The sequence below is a fragment of the Colletotrichum navitas genome, assembly GCF_030913465.1.
Source record: "Colletotrichum navitas strain CBS 125086 chromosome Unknown LY79scaffold_38, whole genome shotgun sequence".
In the NCBI taxonomy this organism is placed as follows: Eukaryota; Fungi; Ascomycota; class Sordariomycetes; order Glomerellales; family Glomerellaceae; genus Colletotrichum; species Colletotrichum navitas.
This window is the reverse complement of record NW_026850584.1, coordinates 232731-247671: the sequence shown is the minus strand read 5'-3', so window position 1 is coordinate 247671 and position 14941 is coordinate 232731. Positions and strand designations below refer to the sequence as shown.

The 14941-nt window shown below is 55.6% G+C and overlaps 4 protein-coding genes across 4 annotated transcripts; 1 reads left to right on the top strand and 3 right to left on the bottom strand.

Annotated features, from left to right (window-relative positions):
* Window positions 1-1668: 1668 nt before the first annotated feature.
* Window positions 1669-2418, top strand: LY79DRAFT_670588 (uncharacterized protein; the record flags this gene model as incomplete). The annotated part of the gene is made up of 1 exon (XM_060563799.1): window positions 1669-2418. One exon carries the CDS (start codon window positions 1669-1671, stop codon window positions 2416-2418), a length of 750 nt encoding a protein of 249 aa, XP_060413119.1.
* A 5285-nt stretch (window positions 2419-7703) lies between these two features.
* Window positions 7704-9196, bottom strand: LY79DRAFT_241604 (uncharacterized protein). Its single transcript, XM_060551750.1, has 2 exons — window positions 8104-9196; window positions 7704-7853 (listed from the first exon to the last, which is right to left on the bottom strand). The coding sequence occupies exon 1, from the start codon at window positions 8836-8838 to the stop codon at window positions 8113-8115; it is 726 nt and encodes a 241-aa protein (XP_060413118.1). The 5' UTR covers window positions 8839-9196; the 3' UTR covers window positions 7704-7853; window positions 8104-8112.
* On the bottom strand, window positions 9197-10228 carry LY79DRAFT_241603 (uncharacterized protein). Its single transcript, XM_060551749.1, has 2 exons — window positions 10223-10228; window positions 9197-10157 (listed from the first exon to the last, which is right to left on the bottom strand). The coding sequence occupies exon 2, from the start codon at window positions 10051-10053 to the stop codon at window positions 9556-9558; it is 498 nt and encodes a 165-aa protein (XP_060413117.1). The 5' UTR covers window positions 10054-10157; window positions 10223-10228; the 3' UTR covers window positions 9197-9555.
* Window positions 10229-11395: 1167 nt separating this feature from the next.
* Window positions 11396-12052, bottom strand: LY79DRAFT_241599 (uncharacterized protein). The gene has a single exon (XM_060551748.1). The coding sequence runs from the start codon at window positions 11979-11981 to the stop codon at window positions 11505-11507; it is 477 nt and encodes a 158-aa protein (XP_060413116.1). The 5' UTR covers window positions 11982-12052; the 3' UTR covers window positions 11396-11504.
* Between the last annotated feature and the right edge of the window lie 2889 nt (window positions 12053-14941).

Below are 14941 nucleotides of genomic sequence, written 5' to 3'. Positions count from 1 at the left end.
TTGTTTTTTCTGTTTTTTTACAAAGTAGAATAATAATGCATCATTTTTTAATCGTGCGCCGGGCCAGCCTCCGAAGCCAGTCCCATTGTTCTCATTGCAGTTGCATATCTGCCCCGATCGAGAATGGGTTTAGACGGCCCAGGCTGCTATTTGATTGAAAAAGGTACACTCGAAGGAGGATCTGGTGACTTTCAACGACAGGTTCTTGTTGGCGTGAAGCGAGGATACGATGTAGCGTGTTCACCATGCCGTAGGACTAGTAGAGTAGGTTGAATCGGGCGATCAGTTGCGGATACGCACGATGCGGTCATTGGTTTCCGTGCTGGACGGTGAAGCCGTGCTTCGCACCGCGGTCGACAACATCCGGCGCCCGACCGCTGGGAGTGGGGACGAAAGCCCGGGGTTCGGGACCGGCTCTCGGAGCTATAAACCCCCGCCGCTCGGAAGACCCGGCGACACGCCCCCTGAGTAACGACGAGGGGCCTTTCACAGTGTCCCCACATACCCAGACACTCTTTGAAGGGAGACAGGGTGCCAAATGAAGGAAAGTCTCCCGCGGTATGATGCGATACCAGATTCGAAGCAACGCGAGCTGCATGTTCGTCGTCCCTAAGTCAATCACGCCGCCCAACGCAGATTATCGACAGATCCCCCCTCGCCTCCGCCCTCACTCCATGATCCCATCGCGTGACAACGTGCCACAGTATTCCCCATTACGCCGCGATGAGGCCGACCGGCGCATCCGCTGACGCCGAACACCGGGACCCCGATTCGAGGCGCGGGCGGGCTTGTGGGGAACATGCTTGAACCCGTGGCGCGAGGTTCAGGCCGCCCTTACATCACACAACATCGCGGAAAGGAGGGTTGTCAGATCTTTCGGACCAATCCCGCCGTCTCATCAAGCCACAACGCTAGCTCGGCTTTTTTATTTTATCTTATTTTTTTTGGTGGTTTCCGGTCAGATCGGGGAACTGAATGTAGATGAACAGCGTGCCCGGCCAGTCAGTCAGCCGAATCAGCCCAGCCAACGCCCAGATCGTCATCCCATCCCAAAGCCCCCCCCCCCAATGATGCAGGAGCCCGATCGCCTAGTGAACAGGGACCAGCCCGTGTTTTCCGATTGTCGCGTGGTTTGCGCCGTCATTGTATTGTGAGATTCTACCGAATGCCACCGTTCTTACTTTTTGCTTTAATGCCACATGCCTGTGATCTTCCCCCCCCCCCGCGGATGTCATAGGATGCTTATTGTCCGGGACAATTCTCTGCCCCGGGATCGTCAGAATATAGTCAGGCAGTTATGATCAACCAGGTCCAAGATCGCATTCCCGATCGCCAATACGGATACAACCCTCTTCCCCAAGAACTAGTGCTGCGGCCGATTGAACGGAAACAGGCGTGCCTACGCCCGCGATCTGCACATATTTCAGCCGCTCAGCTACGATAGGTCGCCGACGACAGGACGGGCAACGCCTGTCTCACATCAGCCACCACGACCATCTCTCGAGTCGGGCTGTCTGGACACCCCCTCATGGGCCTTCAGCCTACTAAACTTTTCCCCCCTTTCCTGACGCAGAAACACCGAAAGAACCTCAAACAAGAGCCAACTCGTCATCAACATCGCACGCCATATCTACCGCCACCGGTCTCATGCCGCCTGCGTCGCCACCAATGGAGGAGGCCTCGGAGGAGCCGCCGACGGGCTGCCGCCGCCACCCCTTCATGGCCCTCCCCCTCGAGCTCCGCCTCCTCGTCTGGGAGGCCTTCGGCGCGGTGCCCCGCGTCTTCGAGTACAGGGAGGACACCCACCTCGTCCAGCCCGCCCGCGACCGCCGCCACGCGCGCCACGTCGGTCTCGGCGTCTGTGCCGAGTCCCGAGCCGCGGTCCGGGCCCTTCTCCGCCCCTTCCCCCACCCCCTCGACGTCCAAAAGGGGGCGGTTCCGTCCGGCCCGTCGCCGCCGACGTACGTCCCGGCCTCCGACATCGTCTACCTCCCGCCGCTCGTGTACCGCAGCCGTCTCGGGGCCTGGGACTCCCCCTGGACGACGAAGCCCGGCTTCAGGAACGTCGGGCTCCACTGGTCCGTCCTCCAGGACGAGCGCCGGATCGCCGAGGCCCTCCGGGCGTGCGCGGGGTGCTTCACCGACATGGAGAGGCTCTTCGTCTTTGTCGAATTCAGACCGCTCCCGCGGCCCGAGGAGGAGACCGGAGACGGCGGGGTGCTGAGGCTGCTGGGCCCCGCGGAGGACGAGTTCCGGCTGCCGCAGCTGTTTTCCGAGGCGCACGGGCTGGTGGACGATTTCTGGACGTGGGGCGAGCTGAGGGTCGCTATCGAGAGGGTGAGGAGGGGGGTGAAGGGGATGCCGGAGGTGGAGGGCGTCCTGTACTGCAGGGAGGTGGAGGATGTGCTTGATTGTTGAGCTGGGAGGGGAGGGGTTCGAATGAGAAAGCTTCCTTTGAAGGCTCCGATCATTCAAGATTTTGTCTAGTAGGGATTCTTGTTACGATTGCGGGTGGCTAGACGTGGCAATGCTGCACAAGTTTTGATTCATGATGAATATATGATCCTTTCATTACGAAATAGTATGGAGACACCAATATCACATTGTTGGCCAGACAAGTTAGAGGCCACAAGCTCTTCTTATTTTCTGGGAGCAATTTATGGTGTGATACATAACTCGGCACGCATACAACTTGTTATTGAAGGTACCATGGGTACTGGGCCCATGTGGCGTTATCTAGGCCTGTAGATGCCGTTGACCGGGACGGCGCGACACGCTGGGCCCCGCTCCGGACATGACCCGGCCCGGGTATCCACTCCTCCTGGCGTGGGTGCTCCTCTCGGAACCACCGACCCGATGAACCGGTCAGCGCACGACATATCGCACAACGACCCCAGCTCCTCCGATTTCCAGAAGCACTGCGTCGACAAGGTAGCATCAGCGTTCCTCCTTTCCGTTCCACCAGCCAAGGTTCGACGCGACAGGAGAAAGGATCCAGCAGCAATGTCAGCAGCACGAACGGTACAGGTGATAATAACACACGGCACTCGTACTGTAAAAACGTAATCATAGCCTAGCCCATCAGGACAGCTTATTCACACACGAAGTACCACGCAACTAGTATGCTCTGTCGAGACAGGAGATGGCTCCAACCAAAAAAAGGTTACAGTACCTCAACCGTAGAGGCTCGAGGACATGCGAGCATTTTCGGGTACATCGCCACCAAGAACCTTGTATTTCGTGATACAGGCCAACCAGCGTCGGTGACACAATCAAGAGACTTCGAGCCTCGTGTTCCAAGTCCTCCTCAAGACCAACCTGGCCCGTTTGACACCTCATAGGGCTGTCAAAAGGGAGGCATTTCTCCTGCCGCCCAACGGCCGAGCACATAAACCCGAAGATGTTCGGGGCTGAGGCTACCAGCCAAGACCTAAGCCAACCTCGGAAGCGCGCTCGGAGGCTCGTGAAGATATGCACGAAAAGAGGGTGAAGATCTATGAATGCAAACTCCTTCCTCCGGTCCACACCCTCGTGCGCGTCCGTCTGTCCCGTGAATCCCCAACCCTCTCCCCCCCCTCCGAGCAGAACCAGCAGAACCTCGCTCTTGGGAACAAAACCGCCCTTGTTCATTCCTTTCCTCCACTTCCTTCCACCCCATCCAGCTGTGACGTACCAGACCTCGAGTCCGGGACCGCGGCAGAGCGGCGCCAAACGTGGCCGGACGCTCTGTATGCTGTTGAGACTGCTCAAGACTGACAACGAGAAGCAAAGTCTGGAGATTCCCGGCAACGCGCCTTGTGGGCGGGCTGTTTTGAGTTTTCGAAACGGAGGGACTGTCTTCTTGTCCGAGTCAAAGACGGCGTGGTCAAAGATCATCATCAGCCTCAACGTTGTTTGGTTACCCAGTTATCTTGCTTCTTCAGAAAGCCCGCGCCACGCTCATGGTCCAGGACAAGCAGAATACGTCAACCTCGGTTGAAGTTCTTTCGGTCCATGATGAAGCAGGAAGCCGCAACATCCCTCTTTCGAGGACACACGGCTCAGGCTTAGGACGATTTCCTGGGCATGGGGAGGACCAGAGATATTCAAGCTGGAGCGAGGGGTTTCGCTTTTTCGTCGAAGAGAACGAAAGTACAGTACCATCAGCGATTTTGGTGTTGCATGTAATTAAATAAAAAACCCATTTTTGGATCATTTACTCCTTGGTTTCTCAGACCTTGCTCCAGCAAACGCCGTCACTGTCACAGGTTGCGCCTTAGCAGACATACGTATCACTCACTCAGCTCATCTTGCTAGACCCATAAGAGGACATGGGAAGACGGAGGAAGGTCGTTTCACCAACTTGGAAATGCTAGAAACAATTTTCGACTGATGGGCAGTTTATGTTTTCAACGATGCCATGAACTTAATAAAGGGGTCGTTTTCTGAACCAAGACTCAGTCCGGCTTCCCATGAGCTCCCAGACCTGAGCAGGACAGACATGCCATGACATACTTATCTACCGGGCCCTTCATCAATGTGCCGTCAGTACAAACGACAAGGCTACATACCGTCAGCCTATTACCATCAAGTGGAGCAGCAGGACACATTACACCTGCTGCCGCCCAGACTTCAAGAAGGCTTAACATCTCGGTCGAACCCCCGACCTCGAAGCAACCTCCACATCATGGCCTTTCTATCACTGTGCAGAACGAATACCCCAGCCTGCTCCATGGCCCAGGCCGAGGGTCTCGCGCGGTTCGGGCACTCCTCACCCCCCCTACCCCCCCCCGGCTCATACGCGTCTTCCTCGCCCGGTGTGGTCGGGACTTGCTCAACCTGCCTCCCGCACGAGGAAACCAGCCCCTCTCCCCCACCCCCGCCATCGCGTGACAGGACGGTGACTGAAATCTGCTATTGGAAATGTGTATGCTAGACCTCCCCCCCCGCGTACATGGTTCACGTACGTCACCGGTTTCAGAGCAGCCACAACCGCAAACAAGCCGCCGGCGGGCTCACGGGGACCGTCCTGCGCGCGAAGTGGGAACTCGGGCGTACGCGACAGCGAGCTTTGTATCAGGTTCAAGGTCAAACCGGGGTAAAAGTGAAAGTCCGGAGAACACGGAGCCCGCCCCCTCCGACCCCTCCCCCCTCCGAGACGATCGGCACGCATGCCACGTAGAACAGGGCCCCTTTCCCTCTTCCCGTCGATGACGATGGCAGAAGGAAACAAAAGTCCCCGGAGTAAAGACATTTCTCCACCTTTTTTTTACTCGGATCACCTCCCGCCTGAAAACGCTTCAGATAAAAACGTGGGGCCAACCAAGCATGAGGTCGAGACTAACCCCCCCCCCCCCCCCCAGGCCGACCAAACGTGGAACCTCACCAAGGAGAAAAGCGACCGAAAAACCCAACCCTTGCCGTCCATACGCCCTTGCATTACATCGAAAACCTTCATCGGGATCAGGGCGAAGCAAGGTGCCCAAAGATATCCCTCCCCCCCCCGTCTCCCACAACCCTCGCCAGATTCGTCCTGTCTCTCCGTCAAACGCCGGAGGCCGTTGAACGGCGGCGGCGGCGGCGGAGCTGGCGGGTCCTTCATTCAATAAAACCTCGTAAGGACCACCAAAAAAAAAACATAAAGGAATTTGACCCAAGACAACCTTGTCTCGGAGACTGAGACAGGAAGAGGTAGGTAGTAGCTGGGCTCGAACTCCCCGCCCCCTCCCGCCGCCATCGAAAAAGGAGCTGGAAACCAAACAAACCATCTCCCTTCCGCGTGCGTGGAAAAAAAAAAGGATAGAGCCGGTTTCCTTGCGTTTTCCTATCTTTCTCGAGCGCCGTATCCTCACTTCATGACGTCGTGCTCCCCCCCCCCCTCTCTCCTGGTTTCGTCTTATTACTTATATTCAAATGCTTTTTTAAAGTCCTGACCCTGTTCTCATCAGGTCGAAACGCGGGGATATATGGGGTAAAATGGGTGTGTGGGTTTCTCTCTCTCGTCCCCATGGGCTTTTCGGTCCTGTGATCATCGTACCAAAAAGCTCAAATCCAAATCCAAAAAATAAAATAAAAAAATTCCACCCTCCTCCCCCCACCCCCTTCTAAATGCCGAGATCCTCCCGCCCCCCCCTTACATCGCTGGCTGGCTGACTCTATATGTCGGGGGGGGGGGGGCTCTCTTTTTTTCCGTGGGATGACAAGTCACATGTAGGCCGCATTTCGATGCAGCGAGATGCCTCCTCGATCGATCTCGTTTTTTGGGACAAAAGCAGGCTTACCTTTGTAGGGGGGGGGGAAGGATGGATACAGCCACAAGCACCACCACCCGGCCGCAGGTGAATCATGGCCGCTACCGCCGGTCATTTACGTTACAGCAAAGCTCCTTTCAAGGGCGCAGCCGCAAGCTTTTCCCAAACCCCTACCCCCAAACGGTGAAGTGCAAGTTCCGGAAGCAGAAGCCAGACCACCCGGGCCGCATCGGGTGGACGGCGGCCCAGCGTGCCTGCTGCTGCTGCTGCTGCTGCGCCCGTGGGGGGGGGGGGCTGCTGGGTGGCTGGCTGCATGCAGCCGGGCTAGATACGCGCCGCGCCGCAGTACCTACATTTACCGGGAACTGCATGGCGAGCTTTCCGGTGTTAGTTGCCTGACAACATTCTCTCCAATCTCGACACAGAGTGCTCCTCCTCTCCCCCCTTCTTCTCCATGGTCCCGCGTTTGAAGGGGATGAGGGCGGCGGCCTAGACGAGCAGTGTCATGCACCCCCTTGCGTCGTCGGATCTGCATCTTCGAACGGGCCGGCGCCGACAACCTCATCATCGCCGTCATCAATCAAGCTTATCAAACCGTCCTTAGGCAACCAAGATTTCTGACCCGAACAACCCGGTTTGGTGTGTCTCTCCACAAGACCCCCCCCCTTGGGTCAGCCAGAACCTGAAAAGGCTACAAGCGAAGCGCGGGAGCTTCACCATCACGAAGCGAGTGTAGCCGCCCATCCAGGGGAGAGAGGGATGGGAGCGAGTCGAGAGTCCAGTTATTCAAACCCCGCAATACAAATTCTAAATGACGGGCTGAAAACGTATCACCAACCGTACCTAGCGGAGGAGAAAAAGGTTGGACATGCTAAGAGAGAGATGAAGAAAAAAAAAGGAAGAAAAAAAAAAGAAGGCCACGTCTGGCTGTGGTTGGCGACGGAGGGAAGCGTGTAAGCTCACCCGGCAGGGGGGGTACTAGACGACGATAACGACGTACGGCCGGTGTGGCTGCCCGATAGTAAATCACGGCTAGCGGCGTCTGCAAGTGTAGACGACGCCCCCAGCTCCCCTTACAGCCGCCAGGTCAGGTCGAATGAAAAGGGCTAGATAGGTGGGCGTTGGGGGAGGAACCGAGCTCGCCCAACTCGGTAACACACGACTAGGCCATTGTGTTCTGGACACACATCGCACAAGAGAGAGGGAGAGCGAGAGGGAGAGAGTATACGAGGGGCTGGCGGCCGCAAGGGCCCGCGATTGCCCCGGAATCTTGGACGACGGAGTTGTGACGGTGTATAACCAAGAAGCGGACATCAAAGCGAGATGACTTGAGCTGTAATATATACGGCAAAGTACACGTGGCTGCCGGTTGCCTCCTCCAACTGAAGTGTCAAGTATGCGCGTAAAGAGACCAGAAACCGGGATATCTCTGGCATCGACCCAGTCCACCTACGTGCGGACACCAGGGGAGTGCTGGCACATAACTTGGATGCGGCAAAAAGAATAAAATAAAAGTAAAATAAAAGATAGAGACGCGCAAAACCAGGCCATTGTGGCTTCCGATTTGATTCCATTTCTTCTTCACCGCTGCCATCGACGCCGGAATAAGCTCTTGAGCGGATACTGGAAAGAAAGTCAGTAGAAAGAAATGTCTCCTCCAGCGGTTCCTTCCCGGCCCCAGAGGGTTTGAGCTGCTGGTTGTCATAAGATTTCGCTTCTCAAATATCCCGGATGCGGAATAGTTTCCCTTGGGCGTGACGCCTTGTTGGTAAGTCACAAGATCCGACAGAGATGCGCATCCAAGATCCAAGGCGGTCCCCCTCTTGAGATGGTGCTGCTGATGAAGTTGAGGGGACTCGTTCAAAGCGCTTACGTGAGGAGTTTATCTGGGGGAGACCTGGGGAGTCCGGTCAAGCTCGGGCCTCTGAAGGAAACGGAAGCGGAAGTTCCTGCAGAGGGATGTACCTAGTGTACATCGTAGACTGCACGATGATTGGAGTGGGAAAGCAAAAAGAAAACAAAAGCGAATCAAAAGTCGAGACCGTGGCGCAGCGTCTCCTGAAAACGCTGATTCGGCCCAAGTACGTGTTGCCATAGCCCCCCCCATCGCCCACTGGAAAGAGAGTGCGGGCGGCCCAGAAGTAGGCATTGATGACGAAAAAGAAGAAGAAGAAAAAACACACACACAAACACACACCACCATCGCTTGGCATGCCGCTTTGGTAGAGGAGGAGAAGTCTTGATTCGAGGAGCTGTGCAGCGTCTCCCATGGCAATGGCAAAGACATAGGCACCGGGGCGGGCCTTGTCGTCGACTGCATACGGATGCAGAAGCGTAGCATCCGAAGCTCATGTACCGTACAAGAGTCATCGGGCGGCAGGTCTGTGCCGAAAACGGGCAGGGTTGTTGATGATTCAGCAGAAACTCGGTCCGCGCGAACAGACACGTTTATTCTATGGTCGGGGGTCCAGTCGTCGAGTGGGAAATCTGGCCATCTCTGGGGACTATGCAACCGACGTTGCAGCAATGGTAGGTAGGTAATCCCGTGTCGGCCTGAGTGATCAGACGGACGGCGAAGCCAAGCCCACGATGTTGCTCTCGTTGCCATGAGATGAGCGCAAAGTCATCTCGGCGCGGTGTAGTGGAGATTTGGTTGTGGCATCATCGTTTGTAAACTACAAGTGAGGCTTATTAGTAGGTGGATTACTTATCACCATTTATCCTGCAAGCGGGGCCCTGTCGTTTGGGTTCTAGTTAGCTCAGTCGGGGCGAACGTTGGAAAATCAAGAAGCGAGATCAACAGGCCGGAGGTTTTTCAAAGCAAGGCTAGGAAGAAAACCCCGTCACGGGGGGGGACCTTGATTGAGACCGGCAGGTCAAAGCCCGTAGGGTCTGAAGTCTGGACCCTGCGCCCGGAGCGGTTCCTGTGTACGGAGTAATAGTACCATACCATACCGTACCGTACCTAAGCCATCGGTGGCTGACTTTGTTAACCGAGAGCAAACCTTGCGACTGTTTTCGGCAATGGTGTAAACATTTATCGCAATGCTGCTCGGTTGGATGGATATAGGCGGAGACGGTGCAGATTGCACTCGGCGACTATTTGATCAGGGGGTCGGGTCCAACCACTACTACTCCCTCCTTAAGGACCAGTCGGAGAAATTGGTGCCCGGGAGGTCAAATTACGTCTTTACCCGCTGGCAACCCAAGAAGGTCATGAAAAAAAAAAAATTTAAAAAGAGGCCAGCCATGGCTCCAAGCCGAGGTGGCATCCCCGGTGGGCACTTTGTGGGGCGAGCCGCAGATAAAGTCAATGTTGGAGACATCAACACTGGTCAAAAGGTTGGCCGTTTGTTTGCCTGTTCATTACGAAGGGGAATGATGAATGTCGAAAGAGGAGGGGAATATGATGTTGTTGATATGACGTCGAATGCAGAGAGAGGTGTTGGAACCGACGGCAATACAATACCAAAACCATGGTACTGTATATGTGAGCGGGGTGCGTAATGAATGTGATTGGGCCAGCCTGCTGCAGTAGTGAGGTCTTGGAAAAGTCATCTGATGTTGACGAGTTTTGTGCGTTCGCATTAGCGGCGACGAGAGACGAGGAGACGGGAGGAAACCGGTTCGGCGGCAGGTAGCGGTCGCAAGCAAATGTCATGTCAACAAAGCGACAGACAGCAGCACTGGAGACGTCGACGCACGCTCGAGCCCGGATGCATGCATGCAAGCGAGAGAGGAGTGTCCAGGGTAGGGTGTCTGTCGCCGTTGATAGTTGGGCGGTGGATAAGTCAAAGCTCTCGCGGTAATCATGGTCGATCATCAAGCTGTCTGTCACGTTGGATTAGGCGCACAGGGGCATTCTGCGCGCCGAAGGAGGGCCTCGAAACGTGCCTTACTCCGGGGCAGGGGGTCGGTCCTGGTCACCTACAGCACTCTGTCAGTATACTATGTACTATGGTGTCCTAGGTGGTGTGCGATGTACTACTTACAGTAAAGTTGTCATCCAGGGCCCGTGTATACGATGTCGTGCATGGCGTCGTTACTCACTCAATATCAGTATGCACATGATGGGGGGAGATCCATGGTTCGTTGATCGACGACCTAGTTAGTTAGTCTCACTGGCGAAACACGTCAGGTGACGGTGGGTATCGTATACGAAAAGAAAGAAAAAAAAAAGACAAAAGGAGGAGGAGGCTTTTTTGTCTTTTGTGATTTGCTTGGGCCTGATGCGCCGTGTCGCTGGGTGCCGCTGGGTGTTGTGTGTGTGTGTGTGTGTGTTTGGACTGGTGAGAAATGACAGATTGTTGAGGTGATCGTCTGGTCGGTAATAACTCCGAGTCTGTTTTCGAAAAGGTTCAACACGACATGACGAGGGGGGGGGAGGGTTGAGAAAGTGCACTACTGCGTACACTAGATGCTCAGGAGTGGCGGGTGGGTGACATGCCCCACACTGCCTGACAGGCTTGACAGGATTGACAGGCAAACCATAAACCCTACTGGGGGAAGGGGGGGGGGTCCTTTCACGTACCGAGAGTATCCCGTTCGCACTACTCCGTAAGTATATGACTATACCTAGGTACTTGCCATACTTAAATCGTAGGTGTATACTCGGTACCTTGGGTAGTATGCAATTAAGGCAGATTCGGCACGGATGTTCCACCAAAAGGTGCTAGGTAGATAGGTGGATAGGTAGGGAGGGAGGCAGATAGGCTAGTACGAGCAGTGCAGTGCAGGCAGCCAGGCAGAACGACGGGGGCATGATTGGCTGGCATTAGACGGAACCGCTCCGCTCGACGAGACTGTACTCGATTCGGAGGGGGCTCGAGAGCGGAAGCGAAAGGTTGGCATCCGGGAACCTGCATCGCAACCTACGTAGTAGGAATTCCGGCCATTGGTATGCCCCTTTCTGCGACGGTTTCCGGCCGAACCGACAGACGTGGCTGCACAGTCTACCTTCTCGTCTGCCTCCTACCTACCAGACACGCGGTAGGTAGGTAGATACCTAGATAAGCAATTGAGAGAGGTGAGGCTGGAAGCGGTCATATTGGGATGCCCGGTAAATTTCGGGCGGCAGCTGTGGTGGGGCTCACACACACACCTATCCCTATCCGAACCGAAGAAGAAACGAAACAAAACGGGCTAGTCCGAGTAGCAGCCGCTTGTAGTGTAGTGTGGTGTAGTGTGTGTAGGGTGTGTGGTGTATGTAGTGTATCAGAAGCACGGCTGTCGTCAGGGTTCGAAGGAGCATATGTTTGGAAAGCGACTGCAAGACTAAAGGATGGAAGAAATACCGTAACACACCTGACGGGAGGGCCCGGCCAAAAGCAGGGGGAGGGGAAGAAAGATGGAGAAGAAGCAATGTTTCACCTCTCGAGAGGATTGATGGACGGGCTCATTTGGTGATTGATACATAAGGGGCAAGAAGGATCCTCGCCCCGCGCGCGCACCTCTTGCTGCTTCTGTATGTCGCGGCCCGCTCCGGCTCCTGCTCCTGCTCCTGCTCCTGCTCCTGCTCCTGCTCTTGCTCCAGCTCTTGCTCCAGCTCTTGCTCTTGCTCCAGTAGCAGGCAAGCAAAGTAGGAGGAGGTTGCAGGGCAGGGCAGGGTAGGGCAGGGCAGAGCAGAGCAGGGTTGATGTCGTCGTCGTCGTCGTCGTCGTCGTCGTCGTCGTCGTCGTTGCGCTCGTGCCTTTTTTCTTCCGTGCCACTGCAAATCAGCCAGTGGCTTGCTTGGGGGGTTCGGGGAGTCATTTAACAAATCGTCTAGAGGCTGCTTATTATTGCGTTATTCCTGCTCTTCCATGTGCCGTTTATTACTGGTGCTTATTTTTGTCAGGGAAACCGGGCAAGCACCCTTGGTGTGTGTGTGTATCCGTGCGGCAGCAGGAACCGCAGTACCTACCGCGTACCTTCCCCTCTCCTCCTCCCCCTACCGGTACAACACACAACACGGCAAGGGTAGGGAAGGGGAAGGACAGGGAAAGGACAGGAAGGATTGGAAGGAAAAAGGATAGAGCCATCCAATCCACGCCTGCCCAACGGCAAGGGTAATGACGACAGGCAGGAAGGAAGTACGAGACGAGATAGGTGTTCCTTCTTCCTTTCCCCAACTTGCATTGAATGCATCGTGTGCTGCTAGTTCCTCACAATTGTGTCAAAGCCCATGTTCCAATTTACCCCCTCAAGAAACATACCCAGTAATAACGCCCGAGAGGCCTGCAAAGCATCCCTGTTCAGCCATGAGAGCCATGAGAGCATCCCCACTCATAGAACCCCTGCCCTCTTTCTAGCTGTGCCCACCCATCCACATGCACTGAAAGCAGACGGCGCTCGAATGGTCATGTCCCGACCTCGAGCTGACTGACTGACTACCGAGGCAGCTCCAATGTCCAATATCCAATAATCAACGTCGATGTCGATGTCCAAATGCCCAGCGTCCAGCGTTCATTTTCCGACCGTCTTAGACTACCTATTCGATCCCACTATCGTGTATTCGTGCCTACCTACCTACCTACCTCAATGGACCGACCGCCTTGTATTCGTACAGCACCTTGGTACAGCATCCAGTGTCCCCCCGTCCTGGGGCGCACCGCACCGCACCGCACCGCACCTACCCCGTCAGCCATTTCCATCAGGACGGCCCCACCCCACCCGTCACCCCCACCTCCAATTGCCTCTCCCGTCCGCCCACAGCATTAGACTCCACGCGCCTGCGTCTGCTGGTTGCGAGCATTCCGAACGTCAGGGATGGCCGGTCATCGAGACGCATGTGGCGGCACCTGGTCGACGCGAACTTCCGGGTACGTACCTATAGGTATGCTTTTACTTTTTCTTTTGCGTGGCTTCGACTAGCCTCTTTTCCCACTAGCTGCCTACCTATCTAACTACATTGTATGTTATGCCCTGTCCTATCCTGTACGACGCAGTCGGTGGTGGTGATGGTGTGTATTCATTCGTATCTACTCCGTACCTACCTACAATACTACCTATGCATCGTATCTACAGCCGACGATACCACCTATGCTCGAGTGTTGCCATTGCAGCCATGGATGTGCTACCTGAAGCAAAAGCTGCACTCTCTATCGTCCTCTCGGAATCGGAGAGCTCGCCTGCACGGCTGTTGGTGTTTTCCGTCTTCCCCCCCCCCCCCCTTGGCATCAAGAACATGTCATCCCGTCCTCACCCACTCCCGCTCCCACTGTTTCCACTCCTACTCCCACGTCCGCAAGCTAGAACCTCGTCTCGTCGACCACAGAACCAACCCACCCAGAGAACGAGTGAGAGAATGAGTGAGAGTGAGAGACACCCACCCCCTCCCCCCCAAAGTCAGCCCCCGCCAGCCACATCTTGCTTCCCCGGTGCCTCTGCAGCTCGGCATGGACATGGACCTGGACCTGGATCTGGCCCCTCGACCCGATTCTCTGACCCGGTGGTGGCTGCATCTGCATCTGCCCTGCTGCAACTGCATCTGAGCGCACCTACCCTACCCTACCCTATCCTCGCTCTACGCAACCCAACCCGTCACATTCTCCAGTCGTCGTCCTTGGTCTGCTCGAAAACGGTACAGTAGTACAGTACAGTACAGTACAGTACAGTAGTACCCTACCGTACCTGCCTCGCCTTTGTCCCACCTCCGTCTGTGTGTTTCAACACGCCACGAACATATCTTAAAGCCTTCACCTCTTCCCTCCCGTGTCTTCCCATCTCGAGTCCGTGTCCTCCTTTTCCCTCCAACTCCCTCTAATCTAACCTTGCCCTTACCTCTCTCGCGACTCTCTGCTGATCTTCGGTCGCTTTCTTTCCCCTCTTTAATTTTTCATCCAAACTCTCAATCCCTCCATCGGCCCCTCTAGCTTCCTTCACCTCTCATCCAACAACAACAACCAGTCCTCACCCGAGCAGTCGACACCGACCACCGCTGTACCTCCTTTCCGGCCGGCCGTCCTTTCTTATTCCTACCGGGTGTCTCGCTTCCTTTTTCTCTCTCGCCATATCGGGGTTTCCCATATAGACATCACCCAACCAATCCCCTACGACCAACCCCCCCCCCCCCCCCTTCTGTCAACTCCGAATTAAGGGTACTCGCCATATATATTGCGCCGCATCTCACACTGCCCAGGTGCTTGTCTCACCTCAAGAGAAAGTGCCGTACGACCTCGACCGCAGAATCACGACCTACGCCCAACCATCCCAGCTCCTTCTTGGCCAGCCTCTCCTCGCGGTCCATTCGCTCGCCTCCGACAGCTGTTTCGCAGGAAAAAGAGACCTAGCCTCCCCTGTGTCTGACACCTCGCCTTGCAGCGACCCTGCTCTCACGTCGCACTTGGTGCTTTCTGCATTCAATCAGCCGGTTGACCGAGACTCGATTCACTCCTCCATCCCGGCTGCTCCTGCCTTTCTTCGTGGTCGCCGAGTCCCTGTACAACCGTCACCTTGCTCCTATTTCAGTCAGCGCTCGAGCACATAGGCAGACGCATTTCCCTCTCCCTCTTCCTGCTTGTCTGCACCTTCCCTCCCCAGTTTCCATCTAGACAAAACTCCTCCCCCTCACGCAACGTCAAGTCTTGTTCTTCTTGTTGTTGTTGTTCTCTCATCCCGCCGTTGCCTGCGCACGGTTTCCGCTCTTGCAAATAAACACGCGGATTGGTGAGTACACACTGCCCTGCTTCTCTTGACTCGTATCCGAGCGCCAAAGCTTACCAACCTTTTTG